This window comes from Elaeis guineensis, chromosome 5 (assembly GCF_000442705.2).
Source record: "Elaeis guineensis isolate ETL-2024a chromosome 5, EG11, whole genome shotgun sequence".
NCBI lineage: Eukaryota > Viridiplantae > Streptophyta > Magnoliopsida > Arecales > Arecaceae > Elaeis > Elaeis guineensis.
The window spans coordinates 117,569,484-117,597,339 of NC_025997.2; the positions used below are offsets into that span (position 1 = coordinate 117,569,484).

At 44.3% G+C, this 27,856-nt stretch overlaps 1 protein-coding gene and 1 pseudogene across 1 annotated transcript in view; one reads left to right on the forward strand and one right to left on the reverse strand.

Moving 5' to 3' along the window:
- Positions 1-635: 635 nt before the first annotated feature.
- Positions 636-4,204, reverse strand: LOC105045450 (cyclin-B1-1-like; annotated as a pseudogene).
- Positions 4,205-4,215: 11 nt separating this feature from the next.
- LOC105045451 (UDP-glycosyltransferase 87A1) overlaps positions 4,216-27,856 on the forward strand; it is a 29,759-nt gene continuing 6,118 nt past the window's right edge. Inside the window, exon 1 of the mRNA XM_010923727.4 lies at positions 4,216-4,738. Within this exon, the coding sequence (XP_010922029.1) occupies positions 4,216-4,738 (523 nt within the window). The remainder of the gene's footprint in view (positions 4,739-27,856) is intronic.

The following is a 27,856-nucleotide window of genomic DNA, read 5'->3' on the forward strand; positions in this document are numbered from 1 at the left end:
TTGTACAAATTCTTTTCATAATTTCATAGGATAAAATCTAAGCATTGTCATTGGTCCTGACCAATGCAAATGTCTGATGGTCCGACAATGTTGTGATTAACCATTTTGCTTCAGATTTACTCGTTAATTGCATCAAATTGAGTCATCATTTCTCTTTCTTTTATTTTGAAGGAAGAGGTCAAGTCATCATTTCGAAACCTTTCACAAGCCCTTAATGTGAATCTTTCTGGAGAAAAAGGAAACTACAAGAACCCATTCGAATACCCAAGGTAGATGCCATCCGACGTGATCACAGACCGGATGGGCCATCTGGCCTTCTCAAGCCCGAAGCATGTCAAATAGATCTGAGTCTGAATTTTAAACCCGGTCCTCCCATCTCTTCCTCTTCCTCTGTCCTTCTTCTCCTCCATCCTCCTCCTCCTCCTCCTCCTCTCTCTCTCTCTCTCTCTCTCTCTCTCTCTCTCTCCCTCCCCCTCTCTCCTTTCTCCCCTTTCTCCCCTCTTCCTTTCCATATTCCATATTTAAAAAGAAGAAACAAGAAAATTAAAGAAGCCCGAGACCCAACCCAGAGCCTGAGTGAGTACCGGGCTCAGGCCTTGACATGAGCCTGGCCCGCCGATGAACAAGTCGAGTTGCAATTACGGATCATTTGCTCTAGAGGACAGGATATGTTGGTGTCAATAGGAGAAGATTGGTAACAGAGATATGTCTATATGGAAAATCTATTCTATGGGTGTGCCAGCGATACTTGGAACGTGCAAGTGAAAAAGCTAGATTATTGTTATAGATTTCTCATGTATATGAACCAAGATATGCCAGTATCCTTTGGAAGTGGGTGGTGTCAATGTGCCAAGGTGGAGGTGTCCTTTGTTCGTTCCATCAAATCTAAACTATAAGGTCGCTATTGGTAGACATCGAACTTGTGCCATCTTTAGGGATTTTCCAAGGATGATCAGGAAGGCTGTCATCTTGCCTGTCATAAGATTATTTTCAAAAAAAAAAAAAAAAAAACTTAGAACAAAGAGAGAGATTTGATGACATAAAAATGGCTTGGATAAAATGTATCATTTTGTTTCCACAAAAGCTGCTTCATAAAAATCAGATGTCTCAACAATCAATAGGCATAGCTCCAAATTGCTTGCTTGAATACTTCTTGTACACAACCTTCAGCTTACTCTCCGGTGCCACTGAGTCCCCCTTGGACCGAAACAATCAGGCGCCACACAGGGTTCTCTGGGCCACAGCTATTGTATGCTGTTACCTGATCATTACTCACAAATATGTGTAGGGAAGCAGTCAATCTTAAGAGTGCATCTAGCTGCATAAACAGCAGAAGCAGCAACCATTGATGGGCAGAACGTGATCATGGAGTACTGCATCAGACCTAACTCAGCGAAGAAGAAAACCATGTTCTATTATTACCTCCGTCACATAACGCAGCCTTCAAAATCCCACAAGAAATACATAAGGCGTGGGGACAGTTAAGTTCCATTCCAGCTTATTTAGAATCCCTTTCTCCATGGCTAGTATTTGCTCTCTGGTATAGGCCCTCTCTGATATGCAAATGAAATCATTGACCTGCATCAGATGCCCAGCTTATTGATTAAACAATTGATGGAGAAGTTAGAAGTGAAAAAGGTGCGTACAGTTGTACGTAAATATAACATTAATACCTCTGGAGCCCATATCTCTTCATACTTGCAGGCAATGAGCATGGCATAGACTCCCACAAGCTGCAGTTCTCTCCTCAGGACTATTCCATGCATGGAAAGGTACCGATAAATAATGTAGAAAGTCTGGTATAGGGTCTCAGGCTGTAGCTGGAATTTGTGATGCACTTCGATCCGCCAGTCAGTCAGACTTGCTCTCTGTTGAGAGTGAGACATCTGCCTCAGTGTCTGGGGTGAATTGCCTCTGAGGCAGATGTCTCACTCTCAACGTTCAGCCACCGAGGAAGTTTGTGCTCATTGTTATCTTTGCAGTTTGTCACGTCAATATTTTGAACAATTGTGTCGTAGGCTGGTTTGTCGCATGAAGTATGAGTTATTAATGTTTGACTCGTGCTGTGGAAGTGTTATACATGCATGACGAGTGCGTTGAATTTGATAATAAAATGGTATGTTTGTTTGTCTTCATTAACATGATGTACGTCAGGCTGGTCTTCGGTTGAATTTGGTACTGCCATGTTGAAGCAAATGTCTAAAACTAAGTTACAAAAACCATGTAACCTCATCTCTAATAGAGGGAAACTACGCTTCATTCGAAGATTCGGAAGCAAATTCGATTGCTTCCAATTCATTCGACTCTACACCAATCCTGAGGTAATTAACAAGAGATGAACAAGTTAACTTTGGTGGTGGGGCGCTGTGCGATGCCTTCTTCGTGCTTTTTTTCCTCCCTCCACCACTCCTACGGTCCTCATGAGTTGGTGGTTTGCATTCTGGTCTTGGCCTACTCCTGCTGGGGTGACAGCATCGCTGCAAGGGAGATGTTCGATCGAATGCCTCAGAGGAGCGTGGTCTCCTGCCCCGCCACAATTGCAGGTCATGCCCGGTATGCCATGTCAGGCTGGAATATTTCAGGAGGATGAATGATAGGTTTGGGATTAATCCAAAGTATCGGCATTATGGTGTGTGTAGTAGATCTTCTTAGCTGTGCTGGACGACTGAAGGAGGCAGAGGACTTTATCAACTCAATTCTGATGCCGCTCATCTAGTTTGGAGCGTTCTGCTGGATGGTTGTTGGATCTGCGGTGACATACGTCAGTATATGTTGACAGCAAAATGTCGCCTAATAATGAGAGAGAAAAGGGTGGTCAAGTCAAGATGCCTGGTTGCAGGTGGATTGAGGTAGAAAACGTCGTCAATGGGAGATTCATCTCACTCCTAATCCCAAGAAATTTTATCCAAACATCAGCATTGGTTGTTATGTCCTGCTCATTAGTCTTATTTAATACAACATAAGAGCATTGTTTGATTAAGAGACTGCATCTTGATCATAGGATAGGAAGGATACAAATTTAAGGAGAAAATGCCTGCCTGGAAATGGCTAACCAGTTCCTAGATTAGCGAAGAAAACTCCATCTGTTTCTCTCTTTCCATAGAATCGAGCATACCGTCATGAAAAGAAGAAATCATGCCGGTTGAAGGGAAGATAAATGCTCTGAAGAGATGATGGACCATCACCAAAGTCCTTTTTCTATTTGGTACTGTAAACTCCAATCCATCTGATATTGCCTCTTGCTGGGATGTGGTTCCAAAGAGATAAAGAAGGGATAAAACAGTATTGGGTGGCCTATAGAGTTCGGTCCACTGTGCATTACGGACAAGAGAGGACCCCATCTTATCACACAGAAACTTTATGTGCGCTTGGTGCAAAAGAAATACCCGGTCGTGGTCCAGCGGGAACTTGCCGTTCTGCCAAAAATTCCACTCTTTTTCCACCCTGTGGCTACCCACCAGCCTCTCTGGCTCACGGGACTTGTTTTTTTTTTGGTGAGACGTCATGGGACTTGTTTGGATGATGGAAATTGAAGCCGAGAAAGATATGACAAAATGAAAGAAACTCGTCTGATTTGATTAAGAGTTCTTGGAAAGAGAGGTTGAAAAGTGATATTTTTATATGAATAAATTTTTCATATTTTATATGAAAGAAAATCCTACGCCGGACATATGTTTTTGATTTTTTCATAAAAAGAAAATGGAGATTTTTCTTCAAAAATGAGATTAAAGACGTAAACAGAATGGCATAAGATACTTTCTTTATTAAAAATATAATAAATATTTTATATAATTTTTATAAAAAAATAGGTATATAATCAGACAAAAGGTATCCTTGAATGTTTTTTTTTTTTTTTTCACGATCACTTGTTGGACCACATCCACAGAGAATCATAGACTTTTTAGTTTTTGTCTCTATTTTGTCTCCTTAACACACGTTTTACCATGCATTTAATATCTTTCCCCTCCCCAACAACGTGTGGTACCGTGTATTTAAACTTTCCAATAAGAAGAACCATGTAAGGCCATGGCTTGCTGATTAAATAAAACGTGTGTGGTCTTACTCACCTGGGGTGACAGCATCTATTCTGTCACCAGTTTGCTCACCCCTGATCAAATCAAATCCCCTCTCACCCGGGAGCAAGAGGAGAAGACCAGAAGACAGCCTTGGAGAGAAGAGCTCCACCCGCCTGCAACCAACCTCGACCGTCTGATCATGCCTCCCCCAACTCTGGATGCAAACGGAGTATCAAGATGCTGCCACGTGGTGGCGATGCCGTACCCGGGGCGCGGCCACATCAACCCCATGATGACCCTCTGCCGCCTCCTCGCCGCCCGCGGCGTCGCCGTCACCTTCGTCGTCACGGAGGAGTGGCTCGGCCTCCTCGACTCTTCCCCCTCGCCGCCGCCGCCGCCACCGCCGCCGCCGGGCGTCCAGCTCCGAACCATTCCCAACGTGATCCCCTCTGAGAATGGCCGCGCGGCCGACTTCAGCGGCTTCATGGACGCCGTCTATACCAAGATGGAGGACCCCGTCGAGCGGCTCCTCGACCGGCTCCAGCCACCGGCGACGGCCATCGTGGCCGACACGTACCTCCCATGGGCGGTGGCGGTGGGGAACCGGAGGAATATTCCGGTGATCTCGCTCTTCACCATGGCGGCGTCGTTGTTCTCGATCCTCTACCACTTCGACCGGCTTCCCTTCGCAGGAGACCGGCGACTGTCGGTGGACGAAAGCGGTAAGGCCCGTTAGCAATTCCCCCGCTCTGTATTTTTTCGGGATGCTTAGTGATGTGACACGAATCCAACACGTATCCGGTCTGCCGATTGTACGGTGAGACTCGCGCGAGCCATTTCATGCGCTCCACTGTATGGCATTCAGACCAACCAACATATATATATATATATATATATATATATATATATATATATATATATATATATATAGACAGACACACACACGGACAGTTTCGGATAAGGTCGGTTGAATTTGGAGTTGAATATGACCGGATAAAAAATAAATAAAAAAAAAATTATATTGATAATCTAAATCATTAGATATGATTTACTATCTCAAAATTGCTTACATCCTAAAAATTATAAGATTTAAAGATCCTAATCTATGCATCAAGTGATCAAAAAATACATCTAATTCAATTTTATTTAGATTATTCAATTTTTGACTACTCAATATATAGACTAAAAATCTCTAAATCATATAATTTTTTTTTATAAATAATTTTAAATTAGTAGATCACAAAATTCGACGGTTTTGATCATTGATATAGGGCTCTTATTATAAAGTTTTTATCTGACTGCATCTAAGTCCAAATCCGATCGATTTATTTCTAATTTGACTCTCTCTCTCTCTATATATATATATATTATACTATTATAATAAGATGATGAAATCAGAAATATAAAATCGGTTAATATTTTTTAATAAAAGAGATTTGAAATATGCAACCTCAGAATGAGATTTTGCATCAATAATAAAGGAACAATCATACTTCAGAATCTAGCAATTGAAAACTTAGGCCTCATAGTTGTTAATTTTCGCATTCCTTCCCTTCCACAATTTTCACCCGATGACTGCTACCGATTTATCCTAACACCATCTGCTATTTTTGTTGATCCTTTCGACTCTCCAGAAATCCCAGAAAGAAAGAGAGGGTCGGAGCACATCCCCTCCATTTGATCGTTCTTCTGAGATACTCCCAAAGCTATTTAGAATAAGAACTCAAGAGGAGTAAATAAGAGCCAATCTCTTCAACATTATAACAAAGAAGACAACAAGGTCGAGAAGGTCGTGATCTCCTCTTGAGATTATCAGCCAAATGCACATCTTCCAAATACCACAATGGTAGTTCTTCTCATGATTTGTCCTTCTTCAGCAAAAGATAAGCTTAGATGGAGATGGTCCTCTTTCAACCTATTTATAGTAAGATCTTATCGTAAAACTTTATCAACTTTGGACGAGTCTTAGAGGAATCACCCAAGAATAATTATCATGAAGTAAAACCCAATATTACCCTTACCAAAGTGGGAAATACATCGGAAAGAGGAATATTACCAAGCCATCAGACTTGCGAAAAGCTTACGTCATTGCGCCCAATAGAAAAGATGATTTACACAAAATAATGAAACATTCCTTGATTCTCAAAACACCTTCCAAAAGCTAGATATACCAGATCTGATATCAGAAAACCTTCTATGATCATAATACCGCTTCATGATTGGTGATTTCCGGATGTTGCCTCACTATTAACTTCTTTTCACCACCATTTTGATAGCAAAGACATTAGAGGCATGTTTGGTTGGGGGGAGTTGAACTCTGGAATGGGAATAGGAATGAGTGGCTACCATTCCAATTGTTTGGTTGGGGGAGTCCCATTCCCATTTCGACTTCGAAGAAGAATGGGAATGCCCCAATCTTCCAAAACTCAATCCCTACTTTCTCCTAAGATTCAAACTCCATTCTGATTTTGATTCCAGTCATGAGCCAAGCACATCAATAGATATGACCATTTCGATTTTCATTTCAATCCATTTTGATTCTAATTCTAGTCGCAAACTAAATCCACCTAAAATCTTTCATATCTTTAACCTCAAGATCACACTGTGAATTTCTTTTTCAAACTTTCTTCCAACTAAGTAATGGCCACCATTTATCATATCCTAATCTTTCCAAAAGAATGATCTCTTAATATCATCAATCTTCTTAAGGGTCGCAACCAGAATCAAATCAGAATCGGAATGGATTGGAATATGAATCAAAATGGCCATATGCTCTGAAATATTTGGTTCATGATCGAAATCAGAATCGGAATGGAGGTTTGAATCCTTAAGGGAGAGTCGAGATTGGGTTTTAAGGAGATTGGGCCACCTCATTCCATCCAAAAATCAAAATCGGAATAAGACTTCCCCCAACCAAACGGTTGGAGTCACCTATTCTCACATTCCAAGCTCCAACTCCCTCCAACCAAACATCCCCTTAATAACTTAATTAGACATCTAAAAAACTGACATAAAATATGTGGGCAAATTAAAATATATAATATTTTAGACTGTCAACCTCACCTCCAACTGATAAAGTTTTAGAAATGATATCTCCTAATGCCATCAATCTTCTTAATAACCCAATCAAACATCCAAAAAACTCACATAAAATATGTGGGCAAATTAAAGTATAAAACATTTAAGAGTGTCAACCTGCCTATGGTAGATAGTTTTAGAAATGATGTCCTAATACGATCAATCTTCTTAATAACCATGTTGCGGCCAACTTCTTATCGCCTGTCGCCGGTGAAGAGCACCTGCAAAATCAAGTCCTCACAGATTAGAGTTGTGTCTGACGGAGACCCTCCGATGCTTAAGTCAGAGAAGAATTGATGAACAGTAAATAAAATGAGCAGCAGAGTCTTAGCTCAAAATTGTTCTTACCGGTGCTGCTCACTTACCCCCTTTTATAGATGATTCTGATGTAATCGTCGAGTACGTGGTCTCCCTTTTTATGGCACTAAATTATCGGATCATTATTGTGGAGTTAGTAGATCGTTAATTCCCACTAATTGCTGTGACACGTAATTGATAATCGTTCATAACAGTTAGGGTGTGTTGAATAGACAAGCCAACTATATGTCGATAATACTGATAAGTCGGTAGAAGATCCGAATGTCCATCGGCTGGTAACTCTGATATGCTGATGGTCTTCGGTTGGAGACTTATTAAGTTATCTGTTGTTAGTCGGTAATAGCCGACTCTCGATCGGTCAATCGATTGTAAGTCGGCGTAATATGTTCATTCGGCCGATGTATAGTCGGAGTTGGGAGTCGGTTGTATTGTCCTAACAGTTGCCCTCCACTCTTAAGTCCAAGGTGGCTTGACGTGTATTTTATCATGTGGTCTGTCACATTGGACGAAGAAAGTTGTCACATGTAACCTCGAGCCCCGACTTGATTGTTAGTCACTTGAGTACGAGGGTTCTTCGGCCTTTTTATCATTTCAGCGGCTGCGAAATCATTATTGGACTGTTACGTCGATAGGACAATTCGGTACCAGACATCTATATCGGATGTCATTTTAGGAAGATAATTCGGCGTCGGACGATATGATTCTGACTAGTAGATTTTGGCTACGTGTCCTAATGTCACTGGATCGGAGGTGTTTACACGGATGACGGTGAGGTGGCACGATCTGGAGCAGGTGCGTCAAACTATCCGATCAATGGTCGATCCGGAGATCATGTTGATCACTTCTGCAATCGGCCGATTGTTGTTAGTCTCCTCAAGTTGCGGCTGAGGTTGCGGTCAGCAGGAGGTTGAGTCGGTTGATCCCTTTAGAATTTTTCAAGGTAACCTCATCGGATCATGGCTTCTATCTCGTCTTTAAGCTGGATACACTGTTCGGTATCGTGACCATGGTCACGATGAAACCGACAGTACTTCTTCCTATCTCGGCTCTTTGGTGGTGCCTTCATCGATGGGAGATGTCGTAAATATTCTGCTTCTTCGATCTTCGTGAGGATCTGCGTACGAGGAGCAGAGAAAGGGGTATAGAAGTCATACCCGCCATAGCTCGACTTCGGACTCCGTCGTCGGGGTGAAACTCGCTTATTGAGAGGTGGCTGACTTGATTCGGTTGGAGCTCCACTCTTTTGTTTTTTCTTCTGACATTTTTTCTCCGTCTGGCATCGATCAGAAGCAGCTTCGTCTGCGTGCATATACTTATACGCGTGCTCTAGAAGTTCAGCACAGGTCCGGAGGAGAGTTTTGTCTAAAGAGTAAGCAAATCTGAATTCCCTCAGACCCCTCTTCACGACTGATATAGCCATATCTTCATTAAGGTCCCTGATCTCAAGCATGGCTGCGTTGAAACGAGCCACAAAGTCTCTCAATGTCTCTGTCTTACCTTGTTTGACTGAGAAAAGACTGTCCGATGTTCGTGACGGCCTTCGACTAGTGCTGAAGTGGGCCACGAAATAATGCTCAAATTGCTCGAAGGAATCAATATTTTTCGATTGAAGCTCGGAATATCAGGCCCGAGCAGCTTTTCGAAGAGTTGTCGGAAAGTCAATGCATAAGAGGACGTCTGTTATCTCCTGAATCATCATGAGAGCCTTATAGCTCTCCGGATGGTCGATTGGGTCGATGGAACCGTCGTATAGCTCCACTTGCGGTATCTTGAACCGAGACGGAATCGGCTCATCCAAGATATACTGAGAGAGAGGCTAGGCAGTGTGGAAATCGTAGTTACTAGAGGACTTCCGACCTTCCACCTGAAGTAGGGTAAGTCGGCGGTCAATTTTTCGAAACTTGCGTTCATAGTCGTCTAGCCACCGTTGCTGGAAAACTTTGAGGGTGGAACCCCCTGAAGAACTTGAAGGAGAGACAAAAGGTGTCCGCAATCGTTTTTCCTTCCTAACACTATGTAGATGGGAAGGCGAGGAAGAACGTCGCGAATGATGGGTGGCACAGTGAGAGTGCCGAGGATGCGGTTGTCCGTCTCGATGGGAATGTCGAGACGGTCGCTTCGAGGATGAGGAAGGTGATCGCTGCAGAGAACGGCGGCTATGTCTAGATGCACCGACTGTAGCACCGGTTGCTCCACTGCGGCTGCTGCTGGGTTTGTTGCTGCTGGAGACTTTTGACTGCCTTCGTCAAAACATTCATTTGTTGCACGAGTGCAGCAATCTACAGATCCGTGGTGGCCACAGGATGCAAGGAACTAGGCTCTGCTACCGGAGATGGGGGAGGAGCATCTTCCCAGCAGAAAGAGTACCTCGCCGATCCAGTCGAACGCTGGGCTTTAGTTTTCGGCATAGTGGATTGTAGTCGCTTCCTCCTACCTTGTGCATCAATCTGTTGCGGCCAACTTCTTATCGCCTATCGCCGGTGAAGAGTACCTGCAAAATCAAGTCCTCACAGACTGGAGTTATGTCTGGTGGGGACCCTCCAATGCTTAAGTCAGAGAGAAGTTGGTGAACAATAGATAAAATGAGTAACAGAGTCTTGGCTCAGAATTGTCCTTACCGGTGCTGCTCACTTACCCCTCTTTTATAGATGATTCTGATGTAACCGTCGAGCACATGGTCCCACTTTTTATGGTATTAAATTATCGAGTCATTATTTTGGAGTTAGTAGGTCGTTAATTCTCACTAATTGCCGTGACACGTAGTTCATAACCGTTCACAACGGTTATGGTGTATTGAACAGATAAGCCGACTGTATGTCAGTAATACTGACAAGTCGGTAGAAGATCCGAATGTCCATCGACTAGTAACTCTGATATGTTGATGGTCTTCGGTTGGAGGCTTATTAAGTCATCTATTGTTGGTCGGTAATAGCCGACTCTCGATCGGTCAATCGATTGTAAGTCAGCGTAATATGTTCATTCGGCCGATGCATAGTTGGAGTCAAGGGTCAGTTGTATTGTCCCAACAAACCCAATCAAACATCTAAAAACTGACATAAAATATGTGGGCAAATTAAAAAGTGAAATATTTAGCAGTGTTGACTTGCCTCCGATAGATAAAGTTTTAGAAGACCACCGGCTAACCTTTTCTTGAACTTTTCCATAAATTCCAATCTCTTCTGGACAACCCACCCAACCCTAGAGGAAGATGTAAATTGGTCGGTGGAAAAGAAGAGAGCTTGCAATTCAGAGCTGAGACAACTAATGGATCCATTTCGGCGGTATCACCTATATATATCGAAGAGGATCTAGAATAATTAATCTTCAACTCTTGGACAGGTTCAGAAAGATATAATATGAGCTTTAAATTACCTAGATTCTCAATCTTAGCAGAGTGAAAAACTAATGTACCATTTGCAAACTGCAAAGAACTGACCTTCACATCCTGAGATGGTCCCAATCATTCGATGATGCCAGAAATGCAACTGATTTCAAAAGCTTACACAGCACATCAGCAATAAGAATAAATAAAAATGGAGATAGAAAATTGTGTTGCCTCAAACCCCATTCAATTTTAATCCATTTACTTTGAATACCATTTAGCAAAACAATGGTACTTTCAATGCAAAACAAGGATTTAATCCAAGAGATCCATTTCTGATTAAATCCAGTTCCAGAAATTTGAAAGAAAATTTGAATCCACGTTATCGTAGGCTTTTCCAAAATCCAACTTTGAAAGGATTTCTTCCTTCTTACATCTCATACACCATGATGCAATCTTGTGTACAGCACCAAAACCCTCAAGAATATTTCTACCTTCAACATAATCTGATTGAGATATATCAATAATTCCACCGAGCACCTCTGGAAGCCTATAGCTAAATTTTTAGAGATTGTCAAATGAATGCTATTCATTAAGCTAATAGGTCTAGAATATTTGATGAGAGAAGCACCTTCAACCACTTAGGATCTTTGTTTCCATAATACATCTTTGTCTGTACAAACCTTTGAAAGATATTCCTTAGCTGCACTCCTTCTTTAGCTTCTTCAATTGTGAGCACTCTTTATTCCTTCAAAAAATCAATTCTACAAATGATCCCTTGCAATTCTTCTTTCCTTTTTTTGACACTATAGAACCTTTCAAACTTCCACTTTTCAACTTCTTCTTAATGTTAACTTCTTAGCAACCAACCAAATAGGATCAAAAGCATTAGAAGCAACCAATATTTTAAATCTTGTGGGACAAAGGTGTTCTGGTTTCTCTATGGAACGAGATGCCCTGCTATCCTGCCCCTACAATAGTCCCGATTATGCATCCCACTGGATATCCTCTATCTTGCTTCCCTTCTTCTTTCCTTTTTTTCTTTCTTTTTTCCTTCTTTTCTTTCTTCCTTCTTTTCTTTCTTTTCCTCTGCCTTCCTTTTATTCCTTCCTTGTCATTCTTTTCTTCTCCCCTCCTTTCTTTATTTCATTTTTCTTTTTTTTTTCTTTCATTTTTTTTCTTTTCTTCATCTCTCCTTTCTTTCCTTCTTTCCTCTTTCTTCTTCTCTCCCTACGTAGATGGGTTTCGGACTCTCAAGCCCGTCCCGATTCCATTTTCTCACAGGAAATGGATAAGACAACCAGGACATAGAACTTTGAAAAAAAACTAGATGTTGGACCTCCATTTCACCAATAGTGATATCAAATCATGATTAGAAAGCTTTACTATCTCAAATCCAAATAATTTACTTCTACCAATCAACTCACCCAAAGAAAAATGAAGAGGTACATGGTCAATAATAGGATTAGGTAAAGCCAATTGATTCCATTCACCAGAAATAAAGAACCCTGTTGATCTTAGCAAAAATAGGAACCTTCCTTCTATTAAGTTTCTTTTACATAAACATAAATCAGTAAGCTGTGCCTCTTGAACAAACATATTGAATAATTCCATATCTCTAGGTTGTCACACCCCCGACCCGAGATTTGAATCGAGGGTCATGGCAACCGCCGCATACTTATAGAATACTTTTTCCATAAGCATGCAAGACATCTCATCATGATATCTTCACAAATAGTTAAATAAATTTTTCAATATTTAATAATCAAAACTTAGTTCAAATAACAAATCAAAACTCAGTGCTCAAAAGAAAATAACTGTCTGACAAAGTTAGCACTAAAAACAAAACTAAAAAGTCTTGAATAAATTCTGAGAAAATCCTAAATCAATGAGCTAACTCCATCTCTAATCGCTCTCCCAACCGAAATCCCGCATCATGCTAATTTTCCGGATCTGTAAGAAAAACATAAAACTTATCATGAGCTAAATAGCCCAGTAAGCAGTATATACCTTTAACTGAATAAATCAGGCAAATAATACTATGCATATCAATTTACTGATAACAAATCAATATGTAAAATTCATGAAATCATATTCATACTGTCAATCATATATAAAAGTCAATTTATCATAATTTCTAATTATGCTTTTCATCAATTTTCTTAAGTTCTTCTTACCAACCATGACTATGACCACATTATCCTTGTGGCAGGGTCATAATACCGCGTATCTGCTTGCGGTGGGCTGCGAATCATCTGGCAGCCAAGTCCTTTGGAACAGCTGATCTAGCTGGCGGTTTTGTCGCTGGTCTATCTGACGACATGTCGCTGGTCTCACTGGCGACATAAATCCTCAGAACAGTCAGTTGCCAACGTATATGCCCCCATTGGCGGGGTCCTCAACACAGTCAGGTTGTCAATTTTATATTATCTTCCAATTCATATATTATTTTTAAAATAATATAAATAATGATATTCGAGTCAAATCAACCATGTCATTCTTTGTGATCATTCATCATCATACTAATTATTCAACAAATAACTTCAATCATAAATAATTTCTACAATTAACTTTAATCATAAACAATTTTCAACAATTATTTCAATAAATAATTACAATCGCAAGCATGCATAAATTTATTTAATTCATAATTTACCAGATAAATTCAGTAAAAGTAAACACTACTTACCTCAAAAGAAAGTCCAAACTAGAAATTCTAGGGATCTCGAAAATCCTTCTCTGAACCTGATATGTCAAATATCATATTTTAAATCAAAATTTCATCGAATTAAAAATAACTAAATTATTAAAATCTAATATCCCCACGAGGATCAATTCGTTGACAGCATCCAGGGTTTTCGAACTAATCCATGGATGCCCTAATTATATTTATTTATTTTTATTTTTATTGCTAATTTAATTATTTTTTTAATTTTTTTAATTTTTTTTTAATTAATTAATTCCATAAATCCTAAAATCTAAAGTGTGAGAGAGAGAGAGTTTCTCTCTCCGCCCCCTCTTTTTTTTTTTCCTTTTTCTTTTTCCTTTTCTTCTTTTTCTTCTTCTTTTCCTTTTCTTCTTTTTCTTCTTCTTCTTTTCCTTTTCTTCTTTTTCTTCTTCTTCTTCTCAGCCCTTCCCGCGCCGGAACAGAGGACGGGGTCCTCCGGCCTTGATCGGCCGTTCGGGCTGCGGCCGCCACGGCGGAGGCCTGCGGCCGACAGGGGCCACTCCCCCGATCACGGAGGAAACATGGCCGGCGGTCAATTTTGATCGCCGGCGCCGAAAATTCACGAAAAAGAGGCCCAAAAACAGAGTCTTTTTTCCGATCGAAAATCGGCGACGCTCGTCGCCGGCAGCCGCGCACAAACGCACGGGGGAAAGAGGAAGGAAGGGAGGAAAAGGAAGGAAGCTTACCTTGACCTCCGGTGACTTCGTCGGAGAGCAGTCACGGCGAAGACAAGGTGGTGTCCGCGGCTCTATTTCGGAAAAAACGGAGAGGAGAGAGGGAAGAGGCCGATGTCCGGTCTCAAGGAAGAAGGGGTATTCTTATAGGGAACCCTAGGACTCCGAGGGATCCTAGGAGTCCTGATTTCGTCCGGATTTCGCCGGAGAAGGAGACTCCTATCAGGAGTCTTCTTCCCGGTTTTGAATTCTTCTGTTTTTTTTTTTTTTTTTTTTTTTCGTTTTGGGCTTTTGTGGGCTGAAATTAGGTTTTGGGCTATAACATTCTTCACCCCTAAAAAAAATTTCGTCCTCGAAATTTTTCATACCTGTAGTCTCGAAGAGCTGGGGATATTTTTGCTTCATTTCTTCCTCTAGCTCCCAAGTAGCTTCTCTTTCTGAACGTCGACTCCACTGTACCTTGACATAAGGAATGTTGCGACGTCTCAGCACCTGTTCTTTACGGTCTACGATCCGTATCGGGTATTCTTCATATGTTAGATCCTTCCTGGCTTGTACTGGTTCAAGTTCCACAATGTGACTTGGATCTGGTAAATATTTCTTTAACATAGAAACATGAAAAACATTATGTACTCCTGCAAGTGAAGGGGGTAAGGCAAGTCGATAAGCCACCTCACCAATTCTTTTCAAAATCTCAAACGGACCCACATATCTAGGATTCAATTTGCCACGAATGCCAAATCTTGAGATTCCTTTTGAAGGAGATACTTTGAGAAACACATGGTCACCAACTTGAAATTTTAATTTCCGTCTCCTGTTATCTGCATAGCTTTTCTGTCTGCTTTGTGCTGCCCGAAGTCGATCTTTAATTAATTGAATCTTCTCGACTGCTTGTTGAACAAGTTCGGGACCTAATATTCTCCGCTCACCGACATCATCCCAGTGAATCGGTGATCGACATCTTCTACCATATAAAGCTTCGTAAGGTGCCATACCAATGCTAGCCTGATAACTGTTATTGTAAGTGAACTCAATCAAAGGTAGATGCTCATCCCATGAACTCTTCATATCCAAAATACAGGTTCTCAACATATCTTCTAAGATCTGAATAGTTCTCTCTGACTAACCATCAGTCTGTGGATGAAAAGCTGTACTGAAGTTCAATTTTGTTCCTAATGCCTTGTGTAAGCTCTTCCAGAACTGTGATACAAATCTGGTGTCTCGATCCGATACGATGGTCACTGGAATTCCATGTAGTCTTACAATTTCTTTCATATATAACTTTGCTAGTCTTTCCAAGGTAAAACCAACTCTAATTGGAAGAAAGTGTGCAGACTTTGTCAATCGGTCCACAATCACCCAGGCTGCATCATTTTTACTGGGAGTCTTCGGTAGTCCAGTTACAAAATCCATAGTGATATGTTCCCACTTCCAAACTGGAATATCAAGAGGTTGAAGTAGTCCCGCCGGTCTCTGATGTTCAGCTTTAACTTGTTGACACACCAAACATTGAGCCACGAATTGAGCGATCTCTCTTTTCATATTATTCCACCAGTACATTTCTTTTAAGTCTCTATACATCTTGGTACCTCCTGGATGAACTGTATAACCGGTCTGATGTGCCTCCTGAAGTATTTCATGCTTGAGTGCTGAATCATTGGGTACGCAAATCCTGTTTTCGAACCTTAATGAACCGTCTTCATGTATCTTGAATTCAAATTGAACACCAGCTTCCACTGAATCTCTTATTTTCATTAGTTGTGGATCATTATTCTGGGCAACTGTAATTCTTTCTATGAGTGTTGGCTGAACCCTCATGTTGGCTAACCGTACTGTTGAGTCATATATTCGGATGTCTAATTCCAGTTTCCTTATATCCTCCAATAATTGACTTTGGTGTGTGATTAAAACCGCCATATTTCCCACAGATTTTCTACTAAGGGCATCAGCAACAATATTAGCTTTTCCCGGATGATAATGGATTGTTAAATCATAATCCTTTAATAGTTCTAACCATCTTCTCTGTCTCATGTTTAATTCTTTCTGTGTAAAAATGTACTTCAAACTCTTATGATCAGTAAACACTTCACACTGCGCACCGTATAAGTGATGTCTCTAAATTTTTAGGGCAAAAATCACTGCAGCTAATTCTAAATCATGTGTCGGATAATTCTGTTCATATGGTTTCAATTGTCTTGAGGCATAGGCTACTATCTTACTGTCACGGCCCCATTAGCTGGCTTCCTGGGATGGCATGGGTTGATGCCTTTACCGTGCCAATCCCAAGTGCGCAGAGGCTTGGTGGAGCTCAGCAAGGATAAGGCATGGCCTGGTGCTCGTATGGCCAGGCCGAGTATTGGCACCGGCAGACGGGTGCCAAAATGCAGCAGCGCGCGGCACCATGGACGGGCGTGCGCTGGGGTGCGCATGGGCAGCGTACTGGCGCCATGTTCGAGCGCGCCGTGCAGCAGGGGGTGCGCGGCAAGAACTGGGCGTGCGGCACAGGGCGCGCGCAGCACAGCACGCGCGGCAGCAGGATGCGCTGTGGGATGCGCAGTGCCAGAGGCATGCGGCACAGGGCGCGCGCAGCACAGGGCGCGCGCGGCAGCAGGATGCGCTGTGGGATGCGCATGGTGCCAGAGGCATGCAGCACAGGGCGCACGCTGGGATGCGCAGTGCCAGAGGCATGCGGCACAGGGCGCGCGCAGCACAGGGCGCGCGCGGCAGCAGGATGCGCTGTGGGATGCGCATGGTGCCAGAGGCATGCGGCACAGGGCGCACGCTGGGATGCACAGTGCCAGAGGCATGCGGCACAGGGCGCGCGCAGCACAGGGCGCGCGCGGCAGCAGGATGCGCTGTGGGATGCGCATGGTGCCAGAGGCATGCGGCACAGGGCGCACGCTGGGATGCGCAGTGCCAGAGGCATGCGGCACAGGGCGCGCGCAGCACAGGGCGCGCGCGGCAGCAGGATGCGTTGTGGGATGCGCATGGTGCCGGAGGCGTGCGGCATAGGTTGCGCGCGGCAGCAGGACGCGCAAGCCAACGGCACAGCAGAGCCCGCGCATGGGCGCGCGTGGCATCGACCCACGCATGGGCGCGCACGGCCGGACGCGTGCGCGCATGAGTTTGCAAGGGTGCGCAGGGTGGCACCCGAGCCTGACCTTGGGCGCGTGCAGCCTAGGTCTTGACACGCCGCTGGACAGGATTCGGAGTTGGCCCGATAGTTGCCTTCGGTTGCCTTGGTCAGTTGCTGTCCAGCAGCAGTTCGGGGGAGTTGACAGTAGTTGGCTCCCAACTCCTTGGAGCGGTTGCCCTCCAAACAGATGGGAACGGTTCCGAGTTGGTTCCCAGCGGTTGGGGGAAGTTGTCCACCGCCTATGTATACCCTGCTTGCTGATTAGTAGAGCAGGAGTGGGTACGTTGGGATTTCCGAGAGACTGTGGGCGGGTCTCCATTATCCAGTGTATATTTGGGAATTGGAATAAAGGAAATCTGTGATATTTCCCTTATGTGCCTTGATATCATGTCCCTTCTGGGAGGAGAGTACTGAGAGGCTGAACTAGACGTGGGTCTAGTGCCGCACAAGGCTTGCATTCTTGCAAAAATTTTGGACGAGAATCAGCCCTGTGACAGTTGGTATCAGAGCAGGTTTGCTCGAGTGAAGGGATTTTGGCCATTTGAGAGCCAAAACATTTGAGCGTGGGGGTGGCGCTCATGCGAACGGGTGGTAACATGGATGCTATCCGTGAGAGATTGTCCCGGTTGGAAGCGATGCTCGGTGTGCCTCAAATTGAAGCCGCTGAACCTTTGTGGTCGCAAGTGGAGAACTCGCTGGCCACATTGGTTCCGCTGCAGGAAGCCTTGGCAATGGTGCAGCAACAATTGGAGGAGATGAAATTTGATGTCCGACTCCTCAAGACGGTGCTGCAAAACCCTTCACGGGGAGATGCGCCCGTCAGGATGAAAGTCCCTGATCCAAAGCCTTTCAATGGCATGCGGAGTGCCAAAGATTTGGAGAATTTCTTGTGGGACATGGAGCAATACTTCAAGGCTGCGCATGCTCCTGAAGAGGAGAAAGTCTCCATCACCAGTATGTACTTGGTGGGGGATGCCAAACTCTGGTGGCGAACCAGAATGGAAGATGTTGCCAGGCCACAAATTGACACTTGGGAGGTGCTGAAACAGGAATTGAAGGAGCAATTCCTCCCTTGCAATACGGCGTGGGTTGCAAGGGACTCCCTAAAGAAGTTGAGGCAGACCGGATCAGTAAGAGAGTATGTGAAGGAGTACAGCTCTCTTATGTTGGACATAAGGGATATGTCCGAGGCAGACAGGCTATTCAATTTCCTGTCTGGCCTTCAACCGTGGGCGCAATTGGAGTTGCGACGGCAAGGCATTAAGGACTTGCCCGCCGCATTGGCTGCTGCTGATGCCTTGGTGGATTTGCGAATCAGTAAGCCCAGCAATGGGTTTTTGAATCACAAGAAGAGGCCAAAGGATGTTGGCGAGAAGCGGACCATGGATGCTGCAGATAAAGGGAAGGCTAAGGTGGAGGGTTCCCACCAAAGGAGGGATCAAGCCAATCCCCATCCCGGTTGCTTCATCTGCAATGGCCCTCATCTTGCTCGCAATTGTCCCAACAAGAGCAAGATAAGTGCCATTATTGCTCAAGATGCTTGTGATGATGCTGATTCAGAGGCTACACACCAAGTTGCACCATTGCAATTGCTTGGTGCAATGCAAGCGGAGAAAGCCAAGGAACGCCCCAAACTGATGTTCGTTCACATGGAAGTCAATGGACATCAGCTTTCAGCCATGGTGGACAGTGGTGCCACGCACAGTTTTGTGGCTGAAAGGATAGTACCCACTCTAGGCTTGAGTGTGGGGAAACACTCGAGCCGTATCAAGGCAGTCAATTCCCAAGCCCAGGCCGTGAGGGGCATGGCCTTTGACGTCCAAGTGACCATTGGCGGATGGGATGGTCGCATGAACCTAATGGTGGTTCCGCTGGACGACTACAATTTGATCCTTGGCAATGACTTTTTTGTCGCTGCCAAAGTGGCGATATGGCCACACTTGAATGGACTGATGATCCATGATGAGAAGAGACCTTGTTTTGTTACAGGGTGCAGCATGCTTTCGGATGCTGGTGTTTGCAAACCAAAGGTGGAGATGGTCTCCGCCATGCAGTTGGCCCGTGGATGGAAGCGGGACCAAGTAACTTACCTTGCTGCTCTCATTGATGTGGGCCCTGATGAGACAGCAACGGTGCCAAAGGAGGTGGCTGAACTTCTGCAGGAATTCGGTGATGTATTACCTTCAGAGTTGCCAAAGGGGCTGCTGCCTCGACGTGCTGCGGATCACAAGATGGATCTTGTGCCTGGCACAAGACCTCCTGCGAAAGCTTCCTACAGTATGTCACCTAAGGAGTTGGCTGACTATGACTTGGAAGGGGAGCATAAACCTGGGAGGGATAACCAGGTTGTTGATGCATTGAGTAGGAAAGGCATTGTAGAAATGGCTGCTGCTATTTCTTCTGTGGAAGCAGACTTCACCGACAGGATTCAGGTGGTGGTGCAGTCGGATAAAGAATACCAAAAAACTGCTTCAACAGGTTCGGGATGGTGTGACCCGAAGATATTGGGTTGTAGATAGTCTATTGGTGGGCAAAAGCAATAGACTATATGTCCCTGATGGCGGGGGCTTGAGAAGGCAACTCATGAGGGAGTCCCAATGGGCGGGACACCCGGGAAGGGAGCGCATAATTGCTCTCTTGTCCCGTACATTTGTATGGGCGAAGATGGAAGAGGACATTGAGGCTTATGTCCGGTCTTGCTTGGTGTGCCAGCAAGACAAAGAGAACGAGGCTAGTTGGGAGAAGGAGACATCCTTGTGGCAGTTTGGAGAGGCGATCCAAACCTACTTGTCACACCTCCCTCCGAGGACGTCGGGATCTTCGGGTGGCGGAGGTTTGTCACGGCCCCATTAGCTGGCTTCCTGGGATGGCATGGGTTGATGCCTTTACCGTGCCAATCCCAAGTGCGCAGAGGCTTGGTGGAGCTCAGCAAGGATAAGGCATGGCCTGGTGCTCGTATGGCCAGGCCGAGTATTGGCACCGGCAGACGGGTGCCAAAATGCAGCAGCGCGCGGCACCATGGACGGGCGTGCGCTGGGGTGCGCATGGGCAGCGTACTGGCGCCATGTTCGAGCGCGCCGTGCAGCAGGGGGTGCGCGGCAAGAACTGGGCGTGCGGCACAGGGCGCGCGCAGCACAGCACGCGCGGCAGCAGGATGCGCTGTGGGATGCGCAGTGCCAGAGGCATGCGGCACAGGGCGCGCGCAGCACAGGGCGCGCGCGGCAGCAGGATGCGCTGTGGGATGCGCATGGTGCCAGAGGCATGCAGCACAGGGCGCACGCTGGGATGCGCAGTGCCAGAGGCATGCGGCACAGGGCGCGCGCAGCACAGGGCGCGCGCGGCAGCAGGATGCGCTGTGGGATGCGCATGGTGCCAGAGGCATGCGGCACAGGGCGCACGCTGGGATGCGCAGTGCCAGAGGCATGCGGCACAGGGCGCGCGCAGCACAGGGCGCGCGCGGCAGCAGGATGCGCTGTGGGATGCGCATGGTGCCAGAGGCATGCGGCACAGGGCGCACGCTGGGATGCGCAGTGCCAGAGGCATGCGGCACAGGGCGCGCGCAGCACAGGGCGCGCGCGGCAGCAGGATGCGTTGTGGGATGCGCATGGTGCCGGAGGCGTGCGGCATAGGTTGCGCGCGGCAGCAGGACGCGCAAGCCAACGGCACAGCAGAGCCCGCGCATGGGCGCGCGTGGCATCGACCCACGCATGGGCGCGCACGGCCGGACGCGTGCGCGCATGAGTTTGCAAGGGTGCGCAGGGTGGCACCCGAGCCTGACCTTGGGCGCGTGCAGCCTAGGTCTTGACACGCCGCTGGACAGGATTCGGAGTTGGCCCGATAGTTGCCTTCGGTTGCCTTGGTCAGTTGCTGTCCAGCAGCAGTTCGGGGGAGTTGACAGTAGTTGGCTCCCAACTCCTTGGAGCGGTTGCCCTCCAAACAGATGGGAACGGTTCCGAGTTGGTTCCCAGCGGTTGGGGGAAGTTGTCCACCGCCTATGTATACCCTGCTTGCTGATTAGTAGAGCAGGAGTGGGTACGTTGGGATTTCCGAGAGACTGTGGGCGGGTCTCCATTATCCAGTGTATATTTAGGAATTGGAATAAAGGAAATCTGTGATATTTCCCTTATGTGCCTTGATATCATGTCCCTTCTGGGAGGAGAGTACTGAGAGGCTGAACTAGACGTGGGTCTAGTGCCGCACAAGGCTTGCATTCTTGCAAAAATTTTGGGCGAGAATCAGCCCTGTGACACTTACCATGTTGCATTAATACACAGCCGAGTCCCTTTTTAGATGCATCACTATATATTGTGAAACCTTCATCTCCTGTTGGTATAGTAAGGATAGGGGCTGACACTAATCGTTGTTTTAATTCTTGAAAACTCTGTTTACAAACTTCAGTCCACTCGAATTTAACACCTTTTTGAGTAAGACGAGTCAAAGGTGTAGCTATGCGGGAAAATCCTTCTACAAATCGTCTGTAATATCCTGCCATTCCCAGAAAACTTCGAATCTCAGAAATATTTGTAGGTCTGTTCCACTGCATTACAGCTTCCACTTTTGCTGGATCCACAGAAATTCCATCTTTAAATACGATGTGTCCTAAAAAGGATATTTTGTCCAATCAAAATTCACACTTCTTAAATTTGGCATAAAGCTTTTCTTTCCTCAATATTTGTAGTACACACCGTAAATGTTCTTCATGCTCCAATTTACTTCTAGAATATATCAAGATATCATCAATAAATACGACAACAAATTTATCAAGATAAGATCTGAATATTCTGTTCATTAAATCCATAAAGGCTGCTGGAGCATTGGTTAACCCAAAAGGCATCACTAAAAATTCATAATGTCCATAACGAGTTCTAAATGCCGTCTTTGGTATGTCCTCTGTTTTAATTTTTAACTGATGATATCCTGACCGAAGATCAATTTTAGAAAAGACTTGTGCACCTTGCAACTGATCAAACAAATCATCGATTCGAGGTAGAGGATACTTATTTCTGATAGTATTTTTATTCAACTCTCTATAGTCAATACAAAGTCTCATACTGCCATCTTTCTTCTTCACAAATAAGACTGGAGCTCCCCAAGGAGATACACTAGGCCTTATAAAACCTTTATCCAATAAATCTTGTAATTGATCTTTTAACTCCTTTAACTCCATAGGGGCCATTCTGTAAGGAGCTTTAGAAATCGGACTGGTATTGGGTGCCAACTCAATGATAAATTCAATTTCTCTATCTGGTGGTAGTCCGACTAAATCATCAATGAATACATCCAAAAATTCATTTATGATAGGAATATCCTGCAACTTCAATTCATCATGTTCTTTATTCTTTATTGATACTAGGTAACCTCTACATCCCTTTCTTAGCATCTGTCTAGCTTGCACAAATGAAATAATACGTGGAGGGGTGGTTCTTGTACTTTCATCAAAACTAAAAGTTAATTCTCCTGGTATGTGAAAGTTCACTCTCTTTCCATGACAATCCACAGAGGCATGATAAGTAGCCAGCCAATCCATTCCTAGAATGACATCGAAATCATGCATATCCAGGACCATCAAATCTGTCGGTAGTTCTTTTTCTCCTATTCTGATACTACATGACTTGCACACACTTTCGGTACTCAAAATACCACCTACTGGTGTCACAACATATAATTTGATTTTCATATGTTCATATACTATATCATGTTGTCTAATAAAAGCTGTGGATATAAAGGAGTGTGTAGCACCAGAATCAAACAAAACTGAAGCATGAATACCAGATACAGGAATGGTACCTGTCACCACCGCATTGGAGGCCTGAGCATCCTGTTGTGTGAGTGCATAGATTCTTCCTTGAGTTTTCGGCCTTTGACCTCCGTCCTTTGCTTGTGTTGATCTATTTTCGTCCATCTGCGGGCAATCTGCAATCTTGTGTCCTTTTTGGCCACATCTAAAACACGAACCAGTATTCCATGGGCAATTAGAAGTCTCATGCTCTCTTCGGCCGCATCTCGAACATCTGACTGCCACATTCTCACGATTCTTATCAGTTGTTGGCTTCTTTGCTGGAACCTTATTGTTCTGATTTCGTCCTTGAGTTCCACTAAACCTATTTCTCTTCTTCTGATTCCGTTCACGCTCCGCATGAGCTTCATTTGCTTCTCTCTCAATTATTAGAGCTTTGTTCACAACTGAGGCATAGGTAGTTAGCTCATAGGGTACAACCTGTTTCCTGATTTCTGTCTTCAGTCTCATTTCAAATTTGTGTACTCTGTCTTGCTCAATCTCAACTAGTCTCGAAACAAATTTGGCTAACTCCGTGAATTTGGCTTCATATTCTGCAACAGATCTGTTACCCTATCTCAGGTGAATGAACTCCTGTTCTTTCTGTATTCTGACACTTCGGAGAAAATACTTGTCGAAGAATTCATCTCGAAATCTCTCCCAAGTGAGTGGTATCCCATCATGCTCATATTTTTGTTCCAGTATACGCCACCAGTTGTATGCCTCGCCTTGTAACAGATATGCTGTATAGCGGATCTTCTCTTCATCGTGGCATTCTTGCACGGCAAAGGCCTTCTCCATTTCCATAATCCAGTTATCTGCTTCTTGTGGCTCGATGGTCCCTTTGAAGGCTGGAGGAGCTAGCTTCTTAAATTCGACGATATTGTTTCTCTGCATCGGATGTTCTCCATGTCCAGGTATTGGTGGAAATTGCTGACGTGGCTGTGCATGTTGTTGTTGAAGTAACTGCTGTTGTATTTGAACTACTCCGATCAGAGTTTGCATTAGTTGAGTCATGTTCGGCTCCTCCTGTACTATCGGAGTATTTTCTGTAGGATCATGGATTCCCTCCTGCTGAGTTGTGCCACTGTTTAATTGGGGAGTATTATCGTCAAGTGGATTTGATGTCCCTCCTACCGCTCCTTGCGTATTCCTTGCTCGTCGTGGAGGCATATTGACCTATGATAGATTTGAGATAATAACTTATCCTTAATAAGGTTATAACTTTACTTGAGACAGGTCAACTCATAATCATCATAACTAACCTTTCAATTTTCTAATATCTACCCATCACTCGCTCACTCTATTCTACATGTCTCTATCTATCTATTTATGCTCTGATACCATATTAATTGTCACGCCCCCGACCCGAGATCTGAATCGAGGGTCATGGCAACCGCCGCATACTTATAGAATACTTTTTCCATAAGCATGCAAGGCATCTCATCATGATATCTTCACAAATAGTTAAATAAATTTTTCAATATTTAATAATCAAAACTTAGTTCAAATAACAAATCAAAACTCAGTGTTCAAAAGAAAATAACTGTCTGACAAAGTCAGCACTAAAAACAAAACTAAAAAGTCTTGAATAAATTCTGAGAAAATCCTAAATCAATGAGCTAACTCCATCTCTAATCACTCTCCCAACCGAAATCCCGCATCATGCTAATTTTCCGGATCTGTAAGAAAAACATAAAACTTATCATGAGCTAAATAGCCCAGTAAGCAGTGTATACCTTTAACTGAATAAATCAGACAAATAATACTATGCATATCAATTTACTGATAACAAATCAATATGTAAAATTCATGGAATCATATTCATACTGTCAATCATATATAAAAGTCAATTCATCATAATTTTCAATTATGCTTTTCATCAATTTTCTTAAGTTCTTCTTACCAACCATGACTATGACCACATTATCCCTGTGGCAGGGTCATAATACCGCGTATCTGCTTGAGGTGGGCTGCGAATCATCTGGCAGCCAAGTCCTTTGGAACCGCTGGTCTAGCTGGCGGTTTTGTCGCTGGTCTATCTGGCGACATGTCGCTGGTCTCACTGGCGACATAAATCCTCAGAACAGTCAATTGCCAACGTATATGCCCCCATTGGCGGGGTCCTCAACACAGTCAGGTTGTCAATTTCATATTGTCTTTCAATTCATATATTATTTTTAAAATAATATAAATAATGATATTCGAGTCAAATCAACCATGTCATTCTTTGTGATCATTCATCATCATACTAATTATTCAACAAATAACTTCAATCATAAATAATTTCTACAATTAACTTTAATCATAAATAATTTTCAACAATTATTTCAAAAAATAATTACAATCGCAAGCATGCATAAATTTATTTAATTTATAATTTACCAGATAAATTCAGTAAAAGTAAACACTACTTACCTCAAAAGAAAGTCCAAACTAGAAATTCTAGGGATCTCGAAAATCCTTCTCTGAACCTGATATGTCAAATACATATTTTAAATCAAAATTTCATCGAATTAAAAATAACTAAATTATTAAAATCTAATATCCCCACGAGGATCAATTCGTCGACAGCATCCAGGGTTTTCGAACTAATCCATGGATGCCCTAATTATATTTATTTATTTTTATTTTTATTGCTAATTTAATTAATTTTTTAATTTTTTTTAATTTTTTTTTAATTAATTAATTCCATAAATCCTAAAATCTAAAGTGAGAGAGAGAGAGAGTTTCTCTCTCCGCCCCCTCTTTTTTTTTTTCTTTTTCTTTTTCTTTTTCCTTTTCTTCTTTTTCTTCTTTTTCTTTTCCTTTTCTTATTTTTCTTCTTCTTCTTTTCCTTTTCTTCTTTTTCTTCTTCTTCTTCTCAGCCCTTCCCGCGCCGGAACAGAGAACGGGGTCCTCCGGCCTTGATCGGCCGTTCGGGCTGCGGCCGCCACGGCGGAGGCCGGCGGCCGACGGGGGCCACTCCCCCGGTCACGGAGGAAACATGGCCGGCGGTCAATTTTGATCTCCGGCGCCGGAAATTCACGAAAAAGAGGCCCAAAAACAGAGTCTTTTTCCCGATCGAAAATCGGCGACGCTCGTCGCCGGCAGCCGCGCACAAACGCACGGGGGAAAGAGGAAGGAAGGGAGGAAAAGGAAGGAAGCTTACCTTGACCTCCGGTGACTTCGTCGGAGAGCAGTCACGGCAAAGACAAGGTGGTGTCCGCGGCTCTATTTCGAGAAAAACGGAGAGAAGGAGAGAGGGAAGAGGCCGATGTCCGGTCTCAAGGAAGAAGGGGTATTCTTATAGGAAACCCTAGGACTCCGAGGGGTCCTAGGAGTCCTGATTTCGCCCGGATTTCACCGGAGAAGGAGACTCCTATCGGGAGTCTTCTTCCCGATTTTGAATTCCTCTATTTTTTTTTTTTTGGGCTTTTGTGGGCTGAAATTAGGTTTTGGGCTATAACACTCTAGGTCAACCTGGATTACAACTTCTATCAAAGCATACCTTGTCATATTAAGATCCCCACACACGATCCAATTCCATGGACCACCAAAAGAAGCTCTGCTATTTCTCATTTCTTCTGAGCACCAATTTCTCATTTAAATCCTAAAGGCCATATATATGGAACCAAGGTATGCTGAACCGGTACCACCGGCTGTATCAGCCGGCCGGCGGTATGGTTTGGTACGGTTTCGTACCGTACCGAACCGACGAAGGCAAGTGCACCCGAACCAGAAGAAGAAAAAGAGAGAAAGAGAGAGAAATAGAGAGAGAGAAGGAGGAAGAAAGAAAAAGAGGGATGGGAAGGAGCCGGCGGGGCCGTAGGACGGTCTCCGGCTGGCCGCCGTGGCCGCCGGAGGGCGCAATCCACGCGCGCGGCGCCGCAGGGGTGAAACAGGGGCGTCGCCCCTATTTCGCGAGTTTTTTTAAAAAACATAAAGTGAAGCCGGCAAATAGTTTGCCGGCTTCACGATTTTTGTCTTTTTTTTTTAAAAAATTCCTTAAGTTGGCAACTGGGTTGCGGACTTCATGAGTTTAAAATAAAAAAAAAAAACTAAAACAGACGACCACCTATTTCAAAAAAGAAGAAGAGGACGGAGCCGCGGAGGGGCTCCGCCCGCTCGTCCGCCCTCAGGCCATCGACGTCTGGGCTCCGCCCACTCGACCGCCCTCAGGCCATCGACATCGGTTCGCCGACCATCGAGGGCCTCACGACGGAGGCGTCGTCCGTCCGATAGGTCCCTCCCCCCCCCGAGCGCTCTCTCTCTCTTTCTAACTCTCTTGAAAGCCGGGCGATACGGGGCTCGGAAGCCCTCCGACAGCCGCAGCCGGCCTCCGCCTGCCTCCGACGGCTTCCACCTCCCTCCCTCTCCTCCTCTCTCTCTCTCTCTTTCTCACTTTCCTTATTTTTTCCTTCTGTACTGCCGGTGTACCAAATTTGCGGACCGAATTGTGTCGGTTCTCCGCTGATCCGATACGATACGAGATGTACCGACCGGTTCGGCACGGTATGGCAAACCTTGTATGGAACAATACCATTGAATCTTAGAATTAATAAAAATAAACATAACTAATATAGCATGCTGGCCTTGCACTTTTTCCACACCACTAACCCACTGATTTGACCAACCAGTTGATGAACCACCGGTAGCTCTCATCGCATCCAACCATAACCAAGAATTCAGTCTAGAACCAGCAAAAGATCTGAGAATTGACATAGATGGAGAAGAGACCTTAGTTTCCTAAAAGAAGCCAAAATGCAGTCATTTGCTTCAGTGCCATTCTTTAACAAGCTTCTCTTGGAAAGGTCACAGATACCCCT